General features: G+C 33.8%; 1 protein-coding gene across 1 annotated transcript; it reads left to right on the top strand.

Annotated features, from left to right (window-relative positions):
• Window positions 1-14630: 14630 nt before the first annotated feature.
• On the top strand, window positions 14631-22738 carry LOC133180072 (uncharacterized). The gene is made up of 10 exons (XM_061314666.1): window positions 14631-15054; window positions 15627-15717; window positions 16543-16630; window positions 17203-17288; window positions 17473-17646; window positions 17933-18030; window positions 18715-18854; window positions 18975-19087; window positions 21388-21539; window positions 22421-22738. The coding sequence occupies exons 1-10, from the start codon at window positions 15003-15005 to the stop codon at window positions 22624-22626; spliced, it is 1200 nt and encodes a 399-aa protein (XP_061170650.1). The 5' UTR covers window positions 14631-15002; the 3' UTR covers window positions 22627-22738.
• Window positions 22739-24726: the final 1988 nt, after the last annotated feature.

The raw sequence follows: 24726 nt of genomic DNA, 5'->3' as shown, positions 1-24726 counted from the left end.
ATCTAACGACTCATCAATCCTAGGTAAAGGATATGCATCCTTTACTGTTACGTTGTTCAGCCTCCTTAAATCAGATGCAGAACCGAAGAGTTCCATCCTTCTTACGTACAAGTACGATTGGACTAGCCCAAGACTTGAAGACGGTCTGATAATATTGTTTGTAAGCATGTTATCAATTTGGTTGTCCATTTCTTTCTTTAGATGAAATGGAACACGTCTTGGCTGCTGACGATTCGGCTTTTCATTTTCCGTATTGATTTTGTGTGTGATCAAGGTTGTGTGTCCTTGATCAGCGCCCTTTTCAGCAAAAAGCTAAGCATGCTTTAACAAAAAAAATTGGGCCTGCTCTCTTTGGCTTGGCGAAAGATTCTCTGCATCTTCTAGCAAGGTTTGAATGTGGCCAGGTAAACTCGTAGCTTGCGTTAGATCTTCACTATTTGATGGTAATGTGGTTCTTATTGGCTCAAATATCTCTGCAACTGTCCCTTTATATACAACTAACGGATCATCATGTAAATTAAGGAGCCTCAATGGAACATCATCGCCAGCGTCTGCGGATACTAGCGATCTACCCATCATGGTTTTTGACTTCTGACTAAATGACTGGCATGGTTCCACTATTCCAAACAATGGTAATGGTCTCTTGCTGTCTCGATTTATCACATTCCCCATAACGATGGATTCGCTCCTGGCCGGTATAACTGAAGTCAGTAAGAGAAACTCTACAACATTGCATATTTTGCTCCAGATGTACATTAATCACTTCATATTCGAACTTCAGGGTCATTGACTTAAGGTCCAGCATACATTTATGCTCAATCATGAAGTCCAGTCCTAAAATACCAGATCCTCTAATTGCTGCCACGACTGCTTCGTGTTTTATAATCTTCTCTCCTATTCTAAATTCGAAAACTGTCGACCCTTTCGTTTCTAATGTCTTGCCAACTGCTAAAGTGAGTGCATGGCGTGTTGCTTGCAATGCTGGTTGACTCGCCGAGGGAATAGCATCATACTATTGTAACAGACGCTCCAGAGTCTACTATGACATTAACGTCTATTCCATTCACATTGGCCGGGATATAGAGTCCAGAGTCTATTGATGTCGCGCACCGGCTTCTTATCTGACAGGTTGGTAGTGACGACTGGCCAGACTTCGTCTGTGTTGACTCTTGCTCATTATAGGTCTTTCTCTCTGTGGACATTCGCGGCTTATATGCCCCTTTTGATTGCAAGTAAAACAAACGATGTCATTTCTTGATGTTCGTTTGCCACCCCTACTACGTTGTACTTGACCACTCCCTTGCATCTGCTGTTGCATAAGCTGCTTCAATTGCTGGAGCTCCGATTTGAGTTTCTTTAGTTCTGTGTCTTTGTCAATGTTTTGCTTACTACAGGCTTCTGTATCTACTTCTCTTACCATCTTGTTCCATTTTCCGGTTCTCTTTTCGTCTGCTTTCATACACGCATCAAGTTCGACAGCAATCTGTAATGTTTTATTAAAAGGTCACAGGCCTTGCACGCAGAATTTTCAAACGAACTTCAGACTCTGTCAGGGAGGTCAAAAAGCTGTCTTTTGCCAAGGTATCTAACACCTCTTGTGGTGCCTTCGGGTAAGCCAAGGTGACTAGTCCTCTAATTGCTTGCCCCAGCTCCAAAAGTGATTCTCCTGGTTTCCTCTGTCTCATTCGCAGCTCAGACTTGTATAGTTCTTCAATATTCGGTGGTGCAAAGCGTTTTTCGAGTGCACTAACAAGCTCTTAGTAATTGGCCTTCTTTTCTGAGCTCAAATTTCTTAGGACTGTTGTGCTGCGCCTCTTAGACTTACTGCCAAGAAAATACACCTCTCTTTCTCGTTCCATTCGTTTAGTTCTGCGCAGTACTCAAAATGAACCTTGAAATCCATCCATGGAGATGTGCCGTCAAAAATCGATGGTGTTATTTTTGGCCTACGAAATTGGACACCTTTGAACATGCCTGGCGGTGAATCGCGATTCTCTTCTGTGTGTTTCAACTCTCGATTAATACCTTGATTACTTTCTACAGTTTTTGCATTTGTATCAGCAGCAATGCCTTTGCCTGTACACTCTTCTCTCGATTTTTCTACTGCTTTGGCATCTGTCACTTTCTTGAAATCTTCTTGTAAGCGCATAACTTCATTTAATGTCGCTACTAAATCATCCTGTAACATTTCTATTGATTGCCTATTCGTCTGTACTGTTACATCATCTTTCTTATTTTGATTACTGGTAGATTATTTAAAAGATGTCATTCGTCCTGATTTTGTCTCTGACTTTGCCGAGATTGGATGTTCGTTATCCTCGTATATAGTTGGACCCATGAATGATCCATCCATTACCGATGTACGTCCTCCCGATCGAAGTATATCTCTCGGCGTACGACTATCTTGTGGCGTGCGCAACATGCTCGCATCCCTTTGCAAACTCATTTCTCCAGCCAAATGAGCACCTTCATTTGGTCTCTTGTCCGAAAAATAAAGATTCTCATAATCCCATGACAACTTTGGAGGACTCTCTTCTTCCACCATCCTAACATCTAAGGTATCTTCGATGCCAGAGTCGCGCACTGGTTTCCTTCTTGTGCGGCGCTTCGCATTGTTTCCCCAATTCTGTTTTTCTTTGTCTTCGCCTCCTGATGCCATTTTATATGAAGCCTGATAGTTTCCAATCCCACCGCTGCCACCATTTTGTTACGGGTTCGTTTTGTTCTCTTAATTCTTGGAAATAAAAGATGGAGTAGTTTTTATATAATTTATTGGAAGTCTATCATTCATCAAAATATGGCATACGCACTGCACGGTATTTTCTTTCCTTATTCAGGAATGTTGCCTTATTCAGGACTTTCTTGGCACTTATTTCCTTATTCAGGAACTATGTTCTTATTCAGAACCAAGCGAGCCAACAGACTAACTAAAACAACACAAATCATATAAAAATCACGTGACTAAAATCAAAATAAAGCGACATCTATAGAAAGAACGATAATCATTAAAGTACAAAAAATAAACACTAAAGTTATCAAATTAAAAGTCACTGCTTTGAAAGTCCATAACAGTACATTGCAAATGGTGGATTTTATAAGGGTCTTGTCTTTATACATGTCATGCTATCAATAACAGCCTTTCAGAGACCATTCACTTCCAACTTGCCCTTCATTGATAAACATATATTATTTCTGCAATGATGATTTTCACTAAAAGTACAGAATTAAGCAGGTGCATTTTTTTAAATATGCAAATTTTTTGAATTTTTTTTTCTCAAGAAATATTTTTTTTAAATATTTGTTTTCAAGTGATACTTTCTATCTGTTAATCATTGATATATTTATGAAATGTAAAAGTTTTAACTTTATACCTCACATAGTTTTGGAGCTATTGTAAAAATAAATTTTTGGACATCGTGACCTTTGACAAAACCTTAATAAAGTTAACAAGGCCTCCTGGTGTACATTCTATTAATGCTTTCATTGTGTTTTTCTTTATGTGGCTTGCTGTGTGCTAGGTGTACTTGGTTTTTTAATAGGAAATATTAATTCAGTTGCATTTAGAATGACTCTGGTAGTCGGGAATTTTGCCTTAAAATCTGATGGTGCAAAATAACAAACAAGAGATTGAGGAGGCCAAATTGAAATCTCTCGCCATTATTTTGACATTAACAAAATCCAAGTAAGAACAATATTTTAACAGTACTTTCAGATACATAAAAAATCATAAAAAGTCAAATTTTGTAGGGTACCTTCGTAATTTCATAAATGTCATAAAAAACTGATAGGGAATAGATACCCCTTGAACTTGGAAAAATACTTATCTTAACCAATCAGCAGCAGGACTAAGTGGCTGCAGTGTAAATAGAAACTTGGCATAAGTTTCAAGATCAGTATAGAAATGTATGGCTGAATCATCCTTCTCGAACTGTTTGACTGAAAATATTTGCTGTGACTGTGTTTGTGTAAAGGTGTCTCTAAGTTCAACAATGTTTATTTTTTCCTCCTCATGACACACTTTTGAGTCATCAGCTAGAACAGTTTCTTCCACACAGTCTAATTCTGTGAAACTGGACTCTTAATTTTTCATGGATTGATTGTATGTTGTTTTACGTCCCATTCGAGAATTTTTCACTCATATAGAGACGTCACAATATACCGGTGAAGGGCTTCAAATTTTGACCTTTACTCGGCACTCAGGGCCATTGAGCAGTGAGGGTTCTTTATCGTGCCAACGCCTGCCGTGACACGGGGCCTCGGTTTTTAAGGTCTCATCCGAAGGACCCGCAACTTTCACTTCAAAGTGCCGAGCGCATGGCGAAGGAACAGTTGCTACCCATTTTTTATCGACTTAGGTCAGTCGCGGTCGAGATTCGAACTCGCGACCTCCCAATCACGAAGCGAGCGCTCTACCGACTGAGCTACCGTGAACGGTAAATTTTTCATGGAAGAATTCATTAAACTTTCTTTTTATGTTATCCCTGCCTTCTGCCCTGGATGCTCGGGCAAATGAATTTTCTGTCTCCTTTTTCCAAAAGAAAATGCTTGGCACAGCAGTATTCTTATGTCTTCCAGATAGAGGTTTCTGTCCTACATATAAACAGTAAAAATATTACAGTGTGCAACAACTTTTATGTATGTACTAAATTCTCAAACCATAGACCTTTGCTTTAGCTCTATGCTCAATCCAATGCAGTGACCCCCCCCCCCCCATGTTGATGAAAAGGTATTTGTAACTGTAAATGGATGGATAATAAAAAGAATCACGTGAATTACTTGTAGATGTAATATCTTTTCTTTCCTCAAAATAAAAGAAATATCTCAAATTGGCAACCTTTATAGATCTACATATATATACACAGGATGAAAAGCCAGGTGTTCCAAATTTGGTAACCCGATGGAAACATATGGGAATCGTGACATCAGTAGTTTCCATTTTATGGAAACCACATAGTGGTTTCCACGTAGATTCCCGATATGGAAACAATCAACCTGTGGTCTCGCATAAGTTTCCCAATATGAGAAAATTTGAATTCAACTGAAGAACAAGAAGTGCGCGTCTTCTTGCTGTTCATATATAATGTATTTTACAAGCCATCCACAAGGATTAATGCCGGATAATCAACTTCTGTTCAGTAAGTAAAATGTACTTTTCATGGATTTAGAAGAAATTTTAGATTTTCTAGTACCCCATACATCATTTTATTCTTGTTTTGTAAGCATATTTGTAATCTGCGTGTAAAACTTTAATACTTGGCAATTACCAATGCCTTTATCATTACAACTTATTTTAAATGGAGACAATATCCTTACTTACAATCAAAATATTGTAGTATTCAAATTTGTTCTTGAATTAATTACATCTACAAAGAGATTTGCATGATAATGTTCAAACACAACACAGTATTGGTGAACAGAAATCACTGCTGTTTACTTCCATAGAGAAAAAACAAGTAAATAACATGTTGAATTAATTTATCTTAGTCTTTTAAAATGTTAAGAATACTTGAATTGGTTACAAATTGTGTAATATACTGTTAATTTCTATTTATTGGAATTATTGGAATTTAGATCTAAGGGCAGATCACTCTAATTGCCAAAAATTATAGAATCAAAACTCTTTAGTGTGCAGTGTAGAGAGGGTTCTTAAATTGTCAAACCACAGAACCAACATCTATTTATGTGTTCCTATTAACTTTCACATTTATACCTGTATTCTTAGTCATATTTGTTAAACTGCAAACATATATTGTATTATCAGCTCACTTATAATTAAAGACGTACAACACACTGCAAACATATATTGTATTATCAGCTCACCTATAATTAAAGATGTACAACACACTGGGGGAGATAACTCTTGCGATTTCAATTAAACGTTTAACTTGACGTCAAATTTCAAAATGACGACCGAATCGATCCCGACGTAATTATAAGAAAACGGGTTTGATGTGGTTTCTTTAGAAATACCAAATCGTATCCTTGATTATTTGCGCTTTTGATTTAAAACCCGCCCTTCCTCCATAAATAGGGAAGAAAAGAAAGATTATGTCTAAAATTTCTTTAATTTTATATGAAACTCGTATCCGTGATTATGATTAATATTATTATTAGCACAACAATATTCTTAATCTTTTTATGATACATTGCTTTCTTTTGTTACAGTTGGCTATGTAACATTCGCATTAACAGATCACGGGCCTATCTTCAAATTAAGAATTAGCCATATAAATACTGTTTTGTTCTCCTTTCAAGAAAACAAATGTTTTACAACCCGTTTCCAAAAGTTCACTGATCAAAGAGGAACAACTCTAAATATGTGGGAGATTTCCGCCCTCCCCTAGTTGAGTTATTTCCTCCTGTTTGTCGAACAGTTATGAAGACACAATGAATTCTGATGAACTCAAGAACTGAAAACTATAATATATACTAAGTAAGTACCGAAAATGTAACGGAATTGTTTACTGAAATGGCCCGAATTCACGAATATCTTATATGCGACAAACTGGCCTTGTCCGACCATCTAGATTATGATATACCACTGTAAACAATTTCAGTGCGCATTTCCTCGAATCAAAAGAAATCGTTTTATACATACATGTATCACTGTACATGAATATTTTGACACATGAATAACTTAAACATAGATGGAGAATTTACAGTTTGATAATTTAAGTTAATGTAGACGAATACGAAATTTCCATTTTATCTATAGAAGCAACAAAAGTATGCATACAAGGGGGGGGGGTTACTTTTAGACCCCTCTCTTCTTTGAAATAAATAAGAAACAATATATTACATTTACCAGCCTGTTTACATAAGAGAAGAGTTGAATTTTCAACATTGTGCGTTCACTTTTAATGAAAATAAAAATTGAAATTCAATGTAAGTTGAATTCATATGCAGGTATAAAATTAAATGCATGTCAGCCATGTGTATGGACTACATATTGGACAGGTGGACATATAATCCTTAGATAATAAGTTTTACTTTTATTCTAGTAGTTGATAGTTTAACTCTTATTCTAGTTGTCAGAATTTAAATCTGCATGAATGAATTAATTAATTGGTACTTCAGGATTTAAAAGATTAAATATATATCTCGAGGGTAACCTATGTTTCATCAAGCTCTAATGACTACGTACAAAAAAAAGGGGGGGGGGAGGGGCCTCGTCAAAAATTGTCTATACATCTGAATTTCAATGAACTGAAAAGTTTTAAAAACTCTGATATATAATGTAAATAATTTGTTTTAAAGCAAAAGATATTTTCTAGCTTGGAATTTTTCATGTGTATTTGTAGATCTAACAATGTTTTCGTCCCACGTCTGAAAGAGCCTTGAGAAACGTGATTTAAGGAGAAAGGGGGGGGGGGTGATTTTTCGCTATAAATTCAAAACGGCTCAAAAAAATTACAAAAAATTATCGAGATTACTTTTGTAACCAGTTACATGAAAAACGTATTTTTTACAAAATTAATCGATAGGTTTTTTCGTAAAAAAGTATTATAATTGAAAAAGACGCATTTTTCAAGGCTTAAATGAACCATAGTTTTTCTGTTTAAGTTCTTCAACAAATATTTTGGCGATGTGTACCTCTACAAAAATACTTTATTTGTGTGGTAAATGGTTAAATGAATGAGTCGATGAAATTTGACAGCCAGACTAGCTGGACTTTTTTGAAAATCAAGGATTTTATAGCTAGCCGATCGAAAATTTATTCCCCGCGTGAACCAAAGGGGGGTAACTTATGGAACTTCCTGTCCAAATACGACTCGAACGATTTTGTCCAAAATGTGCATACGCATTGTATATATAGTCATGTATAAAATATACAAAATTAGCGAAAATTAAACGACAGGAATTTTTTGGTGGTGGGTGTGTTGTACGTCCTTAATTTTCTATTTATTTTGTCTTATTTTTATAATTTCTTTTGAATTTACACATGTATATATTTATCTTCTTTTTCCCAATGATTTGTAACTAATATTTACTTGTACATGTATGACTTTGACTTTGTATTATGGAGAGGACTTATATAGGCAGTGCCTGCTGTCCAATCCTATTATGATTATGCATAATAAAATATTGTTTAAATTATCTGCGTGAAATACACATCCTTAGTTCGTGTATTTATATGTTTTGTTGATATTAATTTGCACATGATATTAAAATATAATATACAATTTAATTGCAGTTGGCCGTAAGGTTTCATCAACCACTGGATTTTGAGACGTAATTGATGCCATGATTGTATCAGATCCTTCGCCCGTGAAAATTACAAAGGAATGCAGCAATTTTATATGTACACCTCCATGCTTTATACATTTTTCTTCAATAACAATTAATTATAGTTTTATAGTTATGAATTTTAACACAAGGACAAATATAATTCTTTTCATTAATTCCAAGTATAAGAACATACACTTTTGTCTGTTTTTTTTTTTTAATTATGTGTATTTTTTTTTCATTTGAAATAACAAAGTTATCAAATAAGTGATTTTCACATTATTATCTCTTTTGTAAATAGGCTTTGCATTAGAGGATGGAGCTTCATGTTCATTTCTTTCCGACCGACGAGTCATTTTGTAGGACTTTCATGTAACTATGCGCGTGATTTAAAATCAATGGATGCGCCACTTTGTGGAACTTATTTTTAGACAGATGCGTGATATGATGAACCTGGATATGATTACTGTGACCCCCTTTTCACCAGGAAGATAAATTTTGTTAAACAGTGATTTTTGAAATTCGGTGATAGGATCCTGGATTTATGTTTGTTTTTAAAATACAGTTTAAAATAAATTCACTCAGAATCTTAATACTGAATTACAACTTACATGTTTCGCAACTCGAATAAAAACTTTTATTAGAATATGAAATGTATTTGTTTATAAACCAAAACTCAATATGAATTCAACTTATTTCAACCAAATATCAACATTTGTACAACCAAAAAATTTCAACCGAAAGTCAACCTTATTTCAACAATGTTCAACCTTTTTTCAATGTTGATATTTGACGTTGAAACAACGTTGAAATTTCAACGTTGCCCCAACTTTCATTTGCAACCAATATTCAACTATAAATCAACCAAAGTTCAACCCATTTTCAACGTCTATTCAACGTTGAAAATTGACGTTGAAACAACGTTGATATCTCAACGTTGCCTCAACTTTCATATGCAACCAAAATTCAACGTTGAAGTGCAACGTTGATTCAACGTTGAAATGCCTGCTGGGTATAGTCTAGAAGTCTATAAATGAACAACTAAATGTATGCACTTACAATCACTTTCTGATGCTGTTATGAATACATTCTTTAGAATCTATTTTCCCCTATTTTCTGTTATTTTTTGTGGAATAAAACATGTACATAATTATAATGGAATTGATTTTCTGACAATACATATTGTAAATTTCTTTCCTTCTGAAATACCCTTATATTTCACAAATGTAAATGAAGACCCGTATTGGAGGGTGACCTGGCCCTCGGTACAAGTGGCAGTGGGATTTGATGGACTCTACTTTTATACAAATTCCCACTGCAACAAGGGTCATATATACAAATGCGACTGATATTATATGAAATACAGAAACCTAGGAATTAATTACATAGGAAAAATCCAGCCTGTTATAGCTTTTGATTTATTTTATTCTTTTGTCATTGCTTGTTTTCCTTTTTGTTATTTAATTTACATATATGAAATAGCTACATCATTTACGACATCCATCACTGCTTAATATCTATTAGATATTTACATATGTTTGGATATTATATTTCTTCATCGAAACTTATGTTGGAAATGATGGTAAAAGATTCTTTGAAAACCATGTCAGATATACAAAATGTGTGAAATTCTTATAGCTAAAACTATTGAACCTTGTATGTATTTGAATGTACTGTATGATATTTATATATAAATGAAAAAAATAAATATTTAAAAAAGGGCAATAATAGAAAGAGGACAAACACGGAGAAGGATTCGCAAAAAATCGTGGCGGTTTTGATCAATAAAAATGAAGAGAAAAACAAAATCCATATGCAAAAGAAGATAATGTCAAAGTTTTTGAAATAGCTGTAGTGGCATCCAGGGATGTAGAGAGAAGAAAGACATAATGGAAAGAGGACAAACCACATGGGGAGAGATTCATAAAGAGCTGATGATTTTGACAAAGAGAAATATAAAGAAGAAACAGATTCAGCAACAAACAGAAAAAATGTTAAATATGTTCAAAGCGCTGAAGAAAGTGGCATCCAGAGATGTAGATAGAAGAAAGGCAATAAGCTAAAGAGGACAAACATGGAGAGGGTTTCACAAGGAAATGATGACTGTTTTGACCGTGAGAAATTTGAAGAAAAAACAGATTCAAAAAAAAAAAAATGGAAATAATGTTGGAAGTGTTAAAAGACCTTAAGATGGTGGCATCGAGGTATGTACAACGTAGAGAGGCAATAATGGAAAGAAGACAGACCATGTAGAGAGTGATTCACAAAGAGCTGATGACCGTCTTGACCAAGAGAAATGCAGAGAAAAAAAAACAGCACCAGATGCAAAAGGCAATGATGTTTGAGGTGTTTAAAGAGCTTAAGATAGCGGTCTCTAGAAAAGTTGAAAGAAAGCAATGGTGAAGAAAGGCTTCAAAAAGAACTAATGGTACTTGTAACTTAAGAAACCAGAACAAATGTGTATGAGGATGAAAAAATACGCAGGTATGTTATGGACGCCCCTGAAATATACGCCTTAAGAGCCATTCTGTGTAATGACTTGAACTTTTATATAGGAGCTGTGTCACGCATAGTCTCAGAATTTCTCCAAACTCTCTATTATAAAAGTCTTCGATATCGTTAACTCAAATCAGGCAAAAATTGGTTGCTACGTGTCATGGTTGCCATAGCAACATGTCCTAAAGTTTGAAAAATGGCATTTTTCAACATGTTCAGAGTCCCACAGTTAACGTTTGCAGCAAAGCAAACAAGTGGCAATGACTGTTTCTGAAAGTTGAATGCCTTGTGTCTTAAATGCATGATAAACATGTTCGGTAAATCAACTTTAACATACGTTACTATGGAAACAAAGTATTCAAAAGTAATAATTTTGTTCATACAATTTTATAGTCATACACTTAAGAATAAAAACAATTATAGGTTGAAATGCAAGCAAACAATCGACAAGAGATCCTTATAACATTTAACAAGGATGAAATATATTTCTTATAGGTTGGCAATGGTTGCCATGGTTTTAATACCACGAAGGGATTTTAAATTTACTCTCTTAGTGTTTTAATCTTATCTTATATTTTTTTAAAAAGCATATTTCTATATAATTGATGATCAATTCTTAAAGGCGTTGGTATCACCCTAATTTTCACATTTCAACAAATTCAATTTTAATTCTTTTAAATAGTGCGTTGCTATCGAAATAAGGTAAAAAAAACATGCATAAAAATCTTTAAAATATTCTGTTTCCTTGGATACGTACGCTTGTATGTAGATTCTCAAAACTTTAATGATTGATATATATGAACAACTAACCTGACTTTCAGTTTTGACTACCACCCAATCTCTAACTGGATGCAAAAAGCTTGCAAATAGGGTCTAATATTGACATAAAATTAACAAAATCAATCATTTTCTCTTCTTGGTAACCATAGCAACAGTGTTGTATTTTCCAACAAACTTTATCAATATATGATATTCAACTTTAGTTCTACCAGATAAGTACTATTTAAGATGAGTCAAATAATTTGTTTTTTGATTAAAAGGTTAATAAATTCCTAAAGCAGCAAATAAAAAAATCACTTTAAACAACTAGTACTCTGTTTCCATGGTAACACTGCAAAGTAACAATTAATACAAATTTTTCTTATGTTGTCGGTGTTGCAAGGTCCTAAGGATGTACATGTGCTAGTCATGAATTTTATTGTTTTTCCTCAAGATAGTAGCATTAACCCAATTATAGCAACAGATTTTGCATGGTGACACTGTGTTACCATGGCAACCATGAAAGTTATTTTTAGAGTAATATTGCCAATACTTAATTACATAAGGTCAAATACTTTTCATTGTTTTTCTTAGGTTGTTGATCGAGTTTGATCATGTAACATCTATCATTTGTGAATATTGAGCGTTTTCCAGCATTGTTCAGCATCTAAAATGTATTCCAAACGTACCCATGGTTACCACTTACTTAGAGATAAATTCTAAATAGTTTCTTTATAGCATAAGTGGCAACAAGGTGTCTTGTTTTTTTTTTTGGGAGAATGGTTTGTTTGTTTTTCTAAGTCTTTATAAAGGCCAAATAAAGATTCAAAGTAGCTGACAATCTCAATTTTTTCAAATTTTCTGGATGTTACCAAGGCAACCAAGACACGTAGCAACGAAATTTTATTTGATATATGTTTCTGGTGTCAAGTTGTAATAATGGGAAAAGTTTCATCAAAATCGGTGACCATGCGTGGCAAAGAAGTTTAAGTGGTTACATATTAGTATAATCAGAAAAAATGAATATAACTTTAATATTTATTTAACTGCATTAGTCGCCCGCGTGGCGCAGTGGTTAGAGCGTCTGCTCTAAGAGTCGCAGAGTAAGGAGTTGATCCTTACGTCGCGGGTTCGAATCCAACTGTGGGACGTGGAGACCGGTCCTTCGGATGAGACCGTATAAACCGAGGTACCGTGTCGCAGTAGGTGCTGGCACGAAAAAGATCCCTCACTGCTCAATGGCCGTAAGTGCCGAGTATAGCTCTCCACCGGCAAATGGTGGCGTCTCCATATGAGTGAAAAATTCTCGAGAGGGACGTTAAAAGAACATACAAACAAACAAACTAGCGATAGGTCACCTGACTCGGGTGACCTAAAGATAACGGTACCCACATGTGCAACAGAAAAGTTATATTCATTGGGACAAGTCCTTTCTTTAAGTTACAGCATTTTTGATCTTTTGACCTTAGAGTTTGACTTGGATTTGGGAAAACTTTAACCTTCACTATATGCTGCCGTACGGGTGCAACAGTGTTTCACAAACACATCCTCTTGTTTTTTTTTTTCACTTTGGGTGTAAATAAAACGCAATATACTGATCGATGTATGTATTGTTAAAATCATGTTACATTTAATGTTATGAACTCCATACTCCGCGACTATAGAGCAAAAGCTCTAACCACTGCGCTATGCTTGGACTACTTATTTAACTCTCCAAAACAAATGATATGACATAGGTTACATCTAAACTCTAATTATTTCGAAAGCAAAACAAACTAAAATTTCTACATTTAGATTCATTGCAGATCAAGACTGATTGAGGAAAGTAGGGATGTCAACATCTTTTATCGCAAAGATGTGGATCATTCTTGGAAAGTAATAGATGGAAGCCTTTTCAGTCAAAAATCGGATGGAACCATCAGCATTTCAACAAGACAACCTGCAGTGTTGTATGCAATATTTGAAAAAATTGACATCACAAATCTCAGAAAGAACATGAAGATTTGGATAAATAAGATGTCAGAAATAGATATTGCACGGTCGGAGAATTTAGATAAGACTTCAAAAAACCAAAAGAACTGCTCAGGAACAGGAGCTGTTAGGTGCCTCTCAAAGATCCCATAGTATGTTCAATAGTCGATTAAAAATAATGATGTGAGAGCATCTTCAGCGGATACTAACAGAGGAAGAAGAAAACCCAGGTATATATTTTTAATTACTTATGAATAAAGGCACATTTACAGTTTTGAAATATATCAGATGCAATCATGAAAATGGTATCCTAATACCAGACCTGTTTACTCTTACAATTTCGCCGTATTTTGTACGGATTTTGAGTCCAAAATACGTCTCACGTTTTGCCATTATGAAAATACGGAAATCCGTTCGTGTGGATTTTAGCACTTAGATTTCGTGAAGATCAGTCTCAGACGTTTTTTAATTGCAAAAAAAAAGAGAAAGATTTCAAACACTTCAGTGATGTCGGGTTGCCAAAACGCGGTAGTTTATAAATGACAGAAACCCCTCGAAAGAAAGCAAGGTATGATGTTTTTATTTGTAATTAAACCATGGTTTGGTAATCAGAAATGTAGTTGTTCTCTAGTTATATATGTAAAATCGATGGAAAGTGAAATCTTACTGGCAAATGTCAAATCTCACGGACAAATCTAATACGAAATACTGAGAGACAACAGTATGGGTAAACAGATCTATAATACAATTTATTTAGATGACCTGAGAATCAAACTTTAGTTGTTATCATTCTAATTATTTTCACATTAAACAATTACATCTTTTGACATGGGAACAAAAAAATAAATAATATAAAATATTTATAATTTCTTTATAAACATAGTATAAATAAACTCATCGTCCCATACTCCACGGTAACACATCCAAAACTTCTTGTAGAGTTTTCTATGCGAGTTATTTTTGGTACATCACACATCTTTCGTTCTTTCTCTGTCGAGACACGGGGCCTCGGCTTTTTAAGGTCTCAGCTGAAGGACCCACAACTTTCACTTCAAAGTGCTGAGCACATTGCAAAGGAACAGTTGCAACCTATTTTTTTTTTATCGACTTAGGTAAGTCTTTGCTCTACCGACTGAGCCGGTTTCAACGGAAGGGGACTACTAAAACCTATGGTGTCCGGATAGGGCCATTTGCAAAAGCTCAACAGCGCGTTCAGAAAAACACGCCGTCGCGCTAACACACAACACGCTGTCACGCTAACACAATTTCGCACAACACGCCGTCGCGCTAACACACAACGCGCTGTCACGCTAACACAAGTTCGCACAACACGATGTCACGCTAACACACAACGCGCTGTCACGCTAACACAAGTTCGCACAACACGATGTCACGCTAACACACAACGCGCTGTCACGCTAACACAAGTTCGCACAACACGCCGTCGCGCTGTCACACAACTCGCTAACACAACTTTGCACTCACAGTCTACAGGGAAGTCGTGTACGGAAATGCGGACTGCGCATGCTGATTGAACTAATACACGTGTAATGGAGGGATATTCGTCTTTGACCATGTCAGAAAACCCAGAGGACATAACTCGTAAATATTACACTGTATTTAAATGCTATTTAATGGTTTTACAGAAGGTTTTTTTTTTTAAAATCAAATGAAAATTTAGAAATTATAAAGCTTAGAGACCGAATTTAATCATTACATTTACAAATTCATACGTGTAGTAAGTTAATATCTCTTGTCCAATTCTATGAACTTTTATTAATGAATTTTTAATTAAAATATATTTTACTGATGGCTTAATAGGAATTGAAAACAACCTATATATTATAAACTTTCTCCAGGGAGTGGAAATCTAACATATTATGAATATAGCGATATTACTATTATAGTAATTACAGAGTCGATCTGGTATTCAGGTGCTTGGGTCTTTGCTCATGAATATGTACAATAACTACATGAACTATGTACATTATGTAATAAATAAAAAGATATAAAGGTAGCGTACACATGAACAAAGACCCAAGCACCTGTGATTGTGTAATTTTGTGTAGAAGGGGAATTAAATGATAAATTAATTACCTTAGTTTAACTTTTACCATGCAGTAGTCAGTAGTTGCATTTATAATAATTTGTTCTTTTTCTTATTGATATTAAAGGAGAAGACCTCATTCGAGAATACTTTTATGGTGGATACACAAATCTGGAGATATGTGGTATCCTGCTCTTGCGACACAAAATAGTAATAAGGTACATGTAATATTTGAAAATTGAAATTGGTCTGCCAAGTAGTCAAAATCTAGGTAATGTGATTACTCAAGTGTACATTGTTACTTTACAGCCTGTCATATATTACACCTATTTATTTTGAATAGGAAACCTCTAGAACACTCTTATATTCTATTATGGGTATTTCTTTTTAAGAAGAGTTCACATAGATCTGCCCAGAACAGGGTGGATTCTAGTCAGCACCAGTTCGGAACTAGAAGAACTAGGAAAAAATTGAAATAAATCAACTTTTTAACAAAAAAGAAGGAAATTCTTTACCTGAGAAATCATTAATTGCATTACAATTTCCTGTTGCAAGTGACCGCACTTTAAGTAACTTTGTTTGGTGATCACTAACTAATCCAAACCATAAAAATGATCAATTGATTGTTGAAAAACAAAAATTTAAAGAAATTATCCCTAGATAAAATCACACAATGAAGTGCAAATGCATGTCTATTACATATAGCTGAAGTCATATGTCATTTAAACAAACTTCCTAGCTTTGATTTAGTAAATAATGTGAAGCTTGACACAAAATTTTTAACTGTATTGAGAGAAATCAATTACTTTACTAATATGTTGTAATTTGCCCCCCCCCCCTTCCTAAAAAAGAGAGAGAGAGAGGGAGAAAAGAAACATGAAAAACCCAAAACCCACAAGTCATATTAACTGACAGAATTACTGAATTTTAAGAAAATGTTAAATAATAGAATATTTCTGAAATTTTGTTTTATTGATCAGCACAATTTACATCCAAGGCAAACAAAAATATCAATTTTTTATTGATTGAATTTTTACATCCAGTGTGAGACATCTGAAAAGGATAATGGCAATGATGGGACTTAAAAGACGGATGCTGCAAAACACTGTTGAGGCATCTTGTGTTATCATGGTAAGATTAAAATTATTAAAATAATTGGAAGTAGAGAATTAATCATTAATGGTTCCAAATATCCTCTTTACAAAAGTGAAAAATAAATTTGTCTGTAATCACTTTAAATTACTGACAAGAAATTGAATTGAACTTATTGAGTTGGCTCTTATATATACAGTTGTTAATTAATAGAAATTAATGCTTATTTTGTATTGAATAAAGTTGGAGCAAGGTCAGAGTTTATGATCATGTTCTCAATTAATTCACACAAAAGTGCATATTATTTGAAATCAAATTAGTTGCTCTGTATTTTACCATATTATAAAGTTTCCAATATTTCAATACCTAATTTTTGAAAGAATAAATCTGATGATTTTTTAAATGAAAAATTCAATTTTCAGAGTAAATATAATGTACATGTAGTAAAGAGTGTAATTTAAAGTAATCCTATGGTAGTAATTGTAAAATGTAAATGTAATTGTGATATGCATGCATATATAGTTATATCCACACAAGTGACATTACTACTTCTCTCTAAGTATAATTATGATGAAATGAAAAAGAAGTATTCAAAAATAGAATTCTTTTAGGAAGAACTGCAGGGAAGTGGTTCTTCTCTTGGATGTCGTGGATTACAGCGTCGTCTTTTATCACATCATGGACTTGTGGTTTCAAGGTTAGTTTTTGTACAGCATGCTAAATAATAAGGGTGGAGGGCAAAGAAGAAAATGATGAAACATTGTAAGTTAAGTTATGCAACTTTTAAGCAATCATGAATACAATGATTAATTTGCTTAGTGTGAACTCAGATTTTTTTTTTTTTTTTTGTTTAATTGTGCCCATCATTATTTTGAATAAAGAGAACAAGTTTTAGCCATTCAAAAGGAATTGGACCCTATTGGTGTTTTGGAAAGAAAACAGAGGCGTCTAAAGAGAAGAGTATATCATAACAAAGGACCTAATTATCTTTTACATGTGGATGGGTATGATAAGCTTAAGAGGTTTGGATTTGCTATTCATGGATGTGTTTGTGGGTATGTGTTATAAATTTCTGTGTTATGTATCACATGTTTCAATATTACCAGTATTAAAATATATGTAACAAAAGAAATAGTTTCATGCCAAGAATGCTTTCGCCACAACTGAAACACTTGCTGTCAGTGCATTAATACAATTCCTTGGTTGATATGTAAAAGTGCTCATTGTCAAGACCAAAGAGCACGTTTGCAAGCATATATTTGGTAATGTATGTTTCATAAAGAAACATTTACACTGTTCTGTTCTATTTTAAAAATATTTCCTCACATGTCTTTTTCAAAGATTTTCAAGGCGTGTGTTGTGGCTAAAAGTAGGCAGATCAAACAATGATCCCAGGGTGATCGCTTCATATTTTTTGGATTTTTTAAAAGAAATTAAAGGTAAGGTCTTCCATATTTTTATGACAAGTTTGAAATACTTGAAACATTTTCTAAAGAAAAAACATTAATGTAGATGTTAATTGTGTTTGAAAAATCTGTTATCTTTCAATTAAGTAAAAACTTAATCCATAAGAAATAATGGATCAGCTTTAATTGAATTTAGTGCATTAAGCAAAGTAACTATAGGTGAACATAAAATATGATTTTTTTATGATCTCATGGAGTATGTAGACTTTATAATGTTGGGTCCATGAAAGAATTATTATGATGAAGTTTCAATGAATCTTCTTCACTTCCTCAAAGCATCTATGAGATTTTTATCATAGAAAACAATGTGTATAACAGTAAATAAACTTTATACAGCAAGTTTAATTGATTATAATATATGATTTAAAATATATGCCTTAACTGCAACAATTTTAATCATATCTTAATAATTGCTGTAAAATTAAAGGTTATAAACATGGATAATATGAATTTTTGCATATATAGAATTGATTTAGACCCATGCACTAGCTCTTATCATGTGAATTGTGCATATATTTATTCTCGTGCTAATTAAAAGTGGGATTCTAAAATAATAAACATATTACCAGTTACCGGTATATCAGTGCTTTTATGGTCAATTTAATGACTGCATGGTTTTAACCACCCTCCTCTCTATCAATATGTATTGAATTAAAGGAGTTCCTAGGTGTATCAGATCAGATGAAGGAACAGAAAACTGTATCATAGCTGATATTCAACGGGCCTTTCGGTGGTACCATGATGATGATATGGCTGGGGAGAGAAGTTTTCTAACAGGATCATCACCTTCAAATCAAGTATTATAAACATTAATATGTCTAAATTAATTTTACATAATTTGTAATTAAACAGTATGTAATATGAATTAAAAATGAAACAACTAATCCCAATAAATGTTCTCGTTTGCTCCGCTTCAGAGAATAGAACGATGGTGGTTGTCAAACAAACAAGGTGGTGGACAATTCTGGATGGAGTTTTTTAGCAATTTAGAGCACATAGGAAAGTTTTCCACCACAAACCATGTTCAACTGCAAGTTCTTTCACCAAAAAAAAAAAAATGGATACAGTACACTTTCATACTAGGATCTATAGATCTCATTAATTGCATGTTCAAATTTTAAATGCTAGACACAAAATTTCAATTTTGGATTAATCCAGACTGATTATGTGGACTTCCATTTAATTCTTTGTGATGAAGAGGTATAGTGATGGAGGCCATGTAAATTTCATGTCTCTATATATATGCATGCTTGCATTGCTTTTGTCCAAAAGATTGCAATTAAGGAATTAAGAATTTAAATTGATCTGGGTTTACAGATTTCCTCAAAGATGGGTTATTGTCAACAGTGTGGCTTACATGTAACACTGTTTGCTTTTCATATAGACCCTTCCTTTTACAGAAGTCGTATATTAGGTACAGCAAAATCAAAAGTATGCACATTTTTCTTCCTATGATATTAAAATTGAGTCAATATGCTCATTGAAGTATTAAATACTGGTAAAAAACCTTCTTTGGAAACCTAAAATCGCCAATAAAAAACCAAAGATGAAGGATTTTTATATAAATGAATAAGTACAGAAATAATTTTTTTACTTGTAAGATTTAATTAAAATTTGTCATAAAAGATGTAAGACTAATTTTTATGCTTAAATTAAAATGACACCTCTACAGGACTAAATCAGTTCTATATGATTATCAAGAAATTCAAAATATATACGAGTTCATTATAACTCTAAATTTTACAGGAATTATGAAGAATTTTCCCAGGGAAACCACAAAGTTTCCTGATTTCATGATATGCATGTGCATTTGTATTAAACAAGTTAAATTGTTTTTTTTTTGTGTCTTATAGCCTTTTCATGTTTAATTATAGGTCTTATCTTGAGTACTCTACAAGGCCTAGGGTCTGATCAGTTAATGAATCATTTTTAGCTCACCTGAGCTGAAAGCTCAATTGAGCTTTTCTGATCACCTTCTGTCCGGCATCCATCTGTATCTGTCTGTACGTTTGTTTGTAAACTTTTCACATTTTTTACTTCTTCTCCAGAACCACAGGCCAATTTTTAGAAAACTTGGCAGAAAGCATCCTTAGAGTTTGTTAAAATGAAGAGCCACACCCTCTTTCAAGTAATTGAAAATTTGTAGGCCTTTTAAAAAATCTTATCCAAAAGCATTTGGCCAGAAAAGCTTTAACTTGTTGTAATCACGTAATGACAATGGCATCAGGACTTTCAATATTGAACCTATTACTGTGTGGATGCATCCTTAGGTAGTGTAGATTCAAGCTTGTTCAAATCGTTCCCCAGGGTAATGTTGGGCCACAATGGAGGGGATGGGGTTGAATTTTCACATAGGAATAAATAGAGAAAAATCTACTTTTAAGGTGGTTTGGGACACCTGTTGATATTAATGTGGATAATAGTACATAGTAATCAAAATACTCTCACCGTTCTAAAATTCTGCAATATTTTATGAAAGAAAAATTTTTTGAAAGGTAAAAATTACACATAATTAGGCCCAGCAGGATTCGAACTCATGACTTACAGATTGGCAGTTAACGCTCTAACCCATTGCGCTACGTTGTTGTTAGATAACAATTTTAGGAAAGACAATTTGTATATAATTATACTCGATTTTATTGTTTATAGAATATAAGAAGTACAGCACATCACAATATGGAGGTGTCCATACCATCTTTAAAAAATATGAAAAAATATGAAATGACAAAATAGGCTCAATGTTTATGTGGAGAAAAATTTGAAGATCTTTTTAAACATGATCTTGTAGATGACTAAATTGGCAAGATATTTTGTAATCAATACCATAAAGCTGAATTGATCAGAGTTAAAATATGGCTATACATGGTGGCTCAGATGAGCAAAGTGGCCACTCAGGGCCTCTGGTTATAATTGTTTGACTGTGTGGTTTGAGCTGTGATCTTATAGTACATTACTGTTACGCCTCAATTTAGAGATCTTCCCGGTTGGGTGGAAGGTCTGGCATGTCTGAAAGTACCATGTATAGGTCATGATGTTTGACTTTGGGAGTAATTCATATATAATAGGCAATCTATTCCTGAGTTATTATATCTTTCATAATTGTGACTCATGCAATCACCAATTATTAGCTTATAGATACATACCCCAGTACTGCATTGCATCATATGCAACATTCAATTTCGAGTGTTTTGCATGCAAGAGTCTGCATGTATATAATTATACATCTAAATTGAGGGGGAAGGGGTCTCTTTTATTTTGAGCATCCCAAACAGAGAAACAATTGCATAAATTAGTTTTCTGCTGAAAAAGAACACTGCATCTTAATTACAGGGAATGTCTGCGATTCTGTTTCACAAAACTTGTTCAAGATGATCTAAATAAATGTGCTCAAGAGTGGAATCAACACAGAATTCGACACACAAAGTCTGCAGGACTGCCTGGTGGAAAACCAGATTTGATGTATTATCTTCCAGAGTTATATGGTAATTAAGGAAATATATGTCTTATTTCTCCTAATTTTAATTTGCATACATCAAGATCAAAGCAAATTGTATATAGCTATATAAGGTTAGTTCGGTCAAAGTACCGGGTAGGTAAATTGTATATAGCAATATAATGTTAGCTTGGTCAAAGTTGATAATTACAGTTAGTAAGTCTGGTGTTTTTATTTGTTCTAATATCGATAATTGCATGTACCAGTACTTCACAAATGGAGTATTTTGAGAAAATTAACTAAGATAGGTCCAATATGTCAAAGAATTACAAATTAAGGTATAAAATTTAAAAATTCCACTTCTCTTGGAGTATGCCTTTAATTTTCTCTATTGGTCCAATGTAACCTAGTGCATTAGGGAATAAAGATTAAATGCTTTGAGTTTCAAGGTCAAATAAATAGATTATTGATAATCTTTGTAAATAATTTTTCTCTTCTTAATCCAAGGTCCATTTTTCAGGAATTACTCTAAAATGTTCTTCCACTGGTAAAACACTTGACCCCATTTCATTACAAGGCACACACCTTTCATTTAACATTTATGTCTAGCATAAAGTATTATTAGGTATCATAATTGTATCAGATCTGGTTCATGGATTTGTCAAGGTGGGGATCCCAAAGTGTGCCAGACATTATAACTTAGTATGATATCATTATATATGACTAAAATAATGCTTGAAACATTTTACGACCAACTAAATATAAGCATACACCCTACCACTTATCCATCACCTTCATGTCATTTGTTAACCTTTTGATAAATTGGGTCCCAGACCAAAACTGGCCAAATCTATAGACCATATAGTAGAGTGGATAAGGAGAGAAGTCACTGTGATATGTTCCTAACCTTAATTTGTATTTATTCTGCAGATACACACAATTTTAAGATGGAGATAGACATTGCTGATGTGGATGCAGCTGAAGAATTCTGCATTCGCCAAAGTGCTTTTGGATGTTTACCAGACTTTGAAGAGGAATGTAAAAACATTATACTTGAAAATTCCCTGTTGTTGCCAACAAATTATAGTGAAGCACTTGCTTTGTATGAATGGCTCATATCTTACTTAAATGCTTGAATATGATATAATTTTTTGCTGATGAACACCATTTAATTATCCAGCACATGGCTGTATGGTAGAATAATCTGTTATCAGAATAAATTTGGAATAAAGTTTTAAAAAAGGGAAACTATAATTATTTATGGTTCATTTAGATAAATTAGTACAAAGGGAATTAAACTACCAAGATCAACTGTAGTTGGCCATGAAGTAAATTTCCTAATTTCAACCAATATAACCCTTGCATTTTAAGTCAAATGCTCTACATTTGCAGTGTCCACTGACATTGTACATACAATGTAGCCTATACATATACTTGACTGCCATGTCTCTCTATAATTCACAAGTCTTAATGACCCCAACCTGCATGGTTATACATCCAAAAGGAGTTTCATGCATTTATTATTTCAGAAACTGAAAGACAGTCATTTCAACCCCCCATGAACCTTGTATTTCAATTCATTGCTACACCAAAAGCCATCTGACCCTAAAGGCCACCTATATTTTTGTCTGATGTAATGAAAGCTATTTGATTGTCTTAATTAACGATGTTTGCTCCTCAGCAATGTTTGATAACTTATTGATCAGGACATGTTTTGTTTATATCACAGATTTGGCTTGTATCTTGGAAATAATATTGCGTTCTTTCAATTACAACATGGTAATTAGAAATGACTGGGTAAATGGTAACATGAAGAATATCTGACTTATGTTCAAAGAGAGTTTGACCTTCCAATATAATTTGACGCAATTCTTAATTTACACAAATCTCAATTCAAACAATTTTCCTTATTAATTTACATCTCAAATGAGCAAATGTGATACATGTACATAAGTTTATTATATGCCATGATACACTGGAGTCATATCATTTTGTTTGATTTTAAAACATGAACTCAAAATGCACATATTGGCAAATAACAATTAACTATGAAATTTATATGGCTGAGGATCAAAGAATCTCAGTTTTGTACAATCAGACTCTGCAGTTATTCAATTGCCATTGATTTGAGAATTGTGACTCCTCCTTATAGAAAATAGTAGACTTAATTTGTGAACTCATTATTTCTGAATTTTCTTTTTTACAAAGAAGACAAGATGTGTTTGTGAAACACTGATGCCCCCATATGGCAGCTTATGGCGAAGGTTAAAGTTTCTCAAATGCAAGTCAAAATCCAGGCCAAAAGATAAAAAATGTTGGTACCCAAAGAAAGGTCTTGTCTCGAGGAATATACCTGTGAAATTTGAAAGCCCTAGCTGCAACTGTTCAAAAGTTGTGGCAAAGGTTAAAGTTTTTTAAAAGTAAGTAAAACGTCGAGGTCAAGGTCAAAGTTGTTGGTATCCAAAGGAAGGTCTTGTCACAAGGATTACATATGTGAAGTATGAAAGCCCTAGCACCAACCATTCAAAAGTTATGGCCAAGGTTAATGTTTTTCAAAAGTAGGTCAAACTCCAAGGTCAAAAGGTCAAAGTGGTTGGTATCCAAAGGAAGGCCTTGTCACAAGAATACACATGTGAAGTTTGAAAACCCCAAACACCAACTGTTCAGATGTTTTGGCCAAGGTTAAAGTCTCATAAAATTTTGCAAAAGTGGGTCAAACTCCAAGGTCAAATATGATGGTACCCAAAGAAAGGTCTTGTCTCAAGGAATACACATATGAAATATGAAAGTCATAGCTCCAACCAGTCAAAAGTTATTGGCAAGGTTAAAGTTGACAACAGACAGACAGGACAAAACAAAAATATACCCCCGGGATCTTTTGATCCCGGGGCATAAAAAAACTCGGCCAAAATTTGAAATTTTATTGTCAATCATAAGAATATTGGTACACACTACTATCTGTAGCTTTAAATTTGCACATTCAAAGTGCAAATAAACAAGCAGAAACATAGATATAAAAATTCTGATCACAGTTAAACTAAAAATGTACTGCCTATATGGGCAACATATTCTAGTCCAATAACCTAATTTATCACTTGACTGTCCATATTATTCTCTTATAATACATGTAAAAGCAAACTTCTCTCACTCTCATGGACTACTTTATATTCCCAGTTCATGATAATAAACCTTTCAGGTGCTTCGTTGGCCTGAATATGTTAACGGTAACAGTTTGG

The sequence above is a fragment of the Saccostrea echinata genome, unplaced genomic scaffold, assembly GCF_033153115.1.
Source record: "Saccostrea echinata isolate AGI-Se365-2 ecotype Australia unplaced genomic scaffold, CSIRO_AGI_Sech_v1 ptg000005l, whole genome shotgun sequence".
NCBI classification, from domain to species: Eukaryota; Metazoa; Mollusca; class Bivalvia; order Ostreida; family Ostreidae; genus Saccostrea; species Saccostrea echinata.
This window is presented reverse-complemented; position numbering and strand designations above follow the sequence as displayed.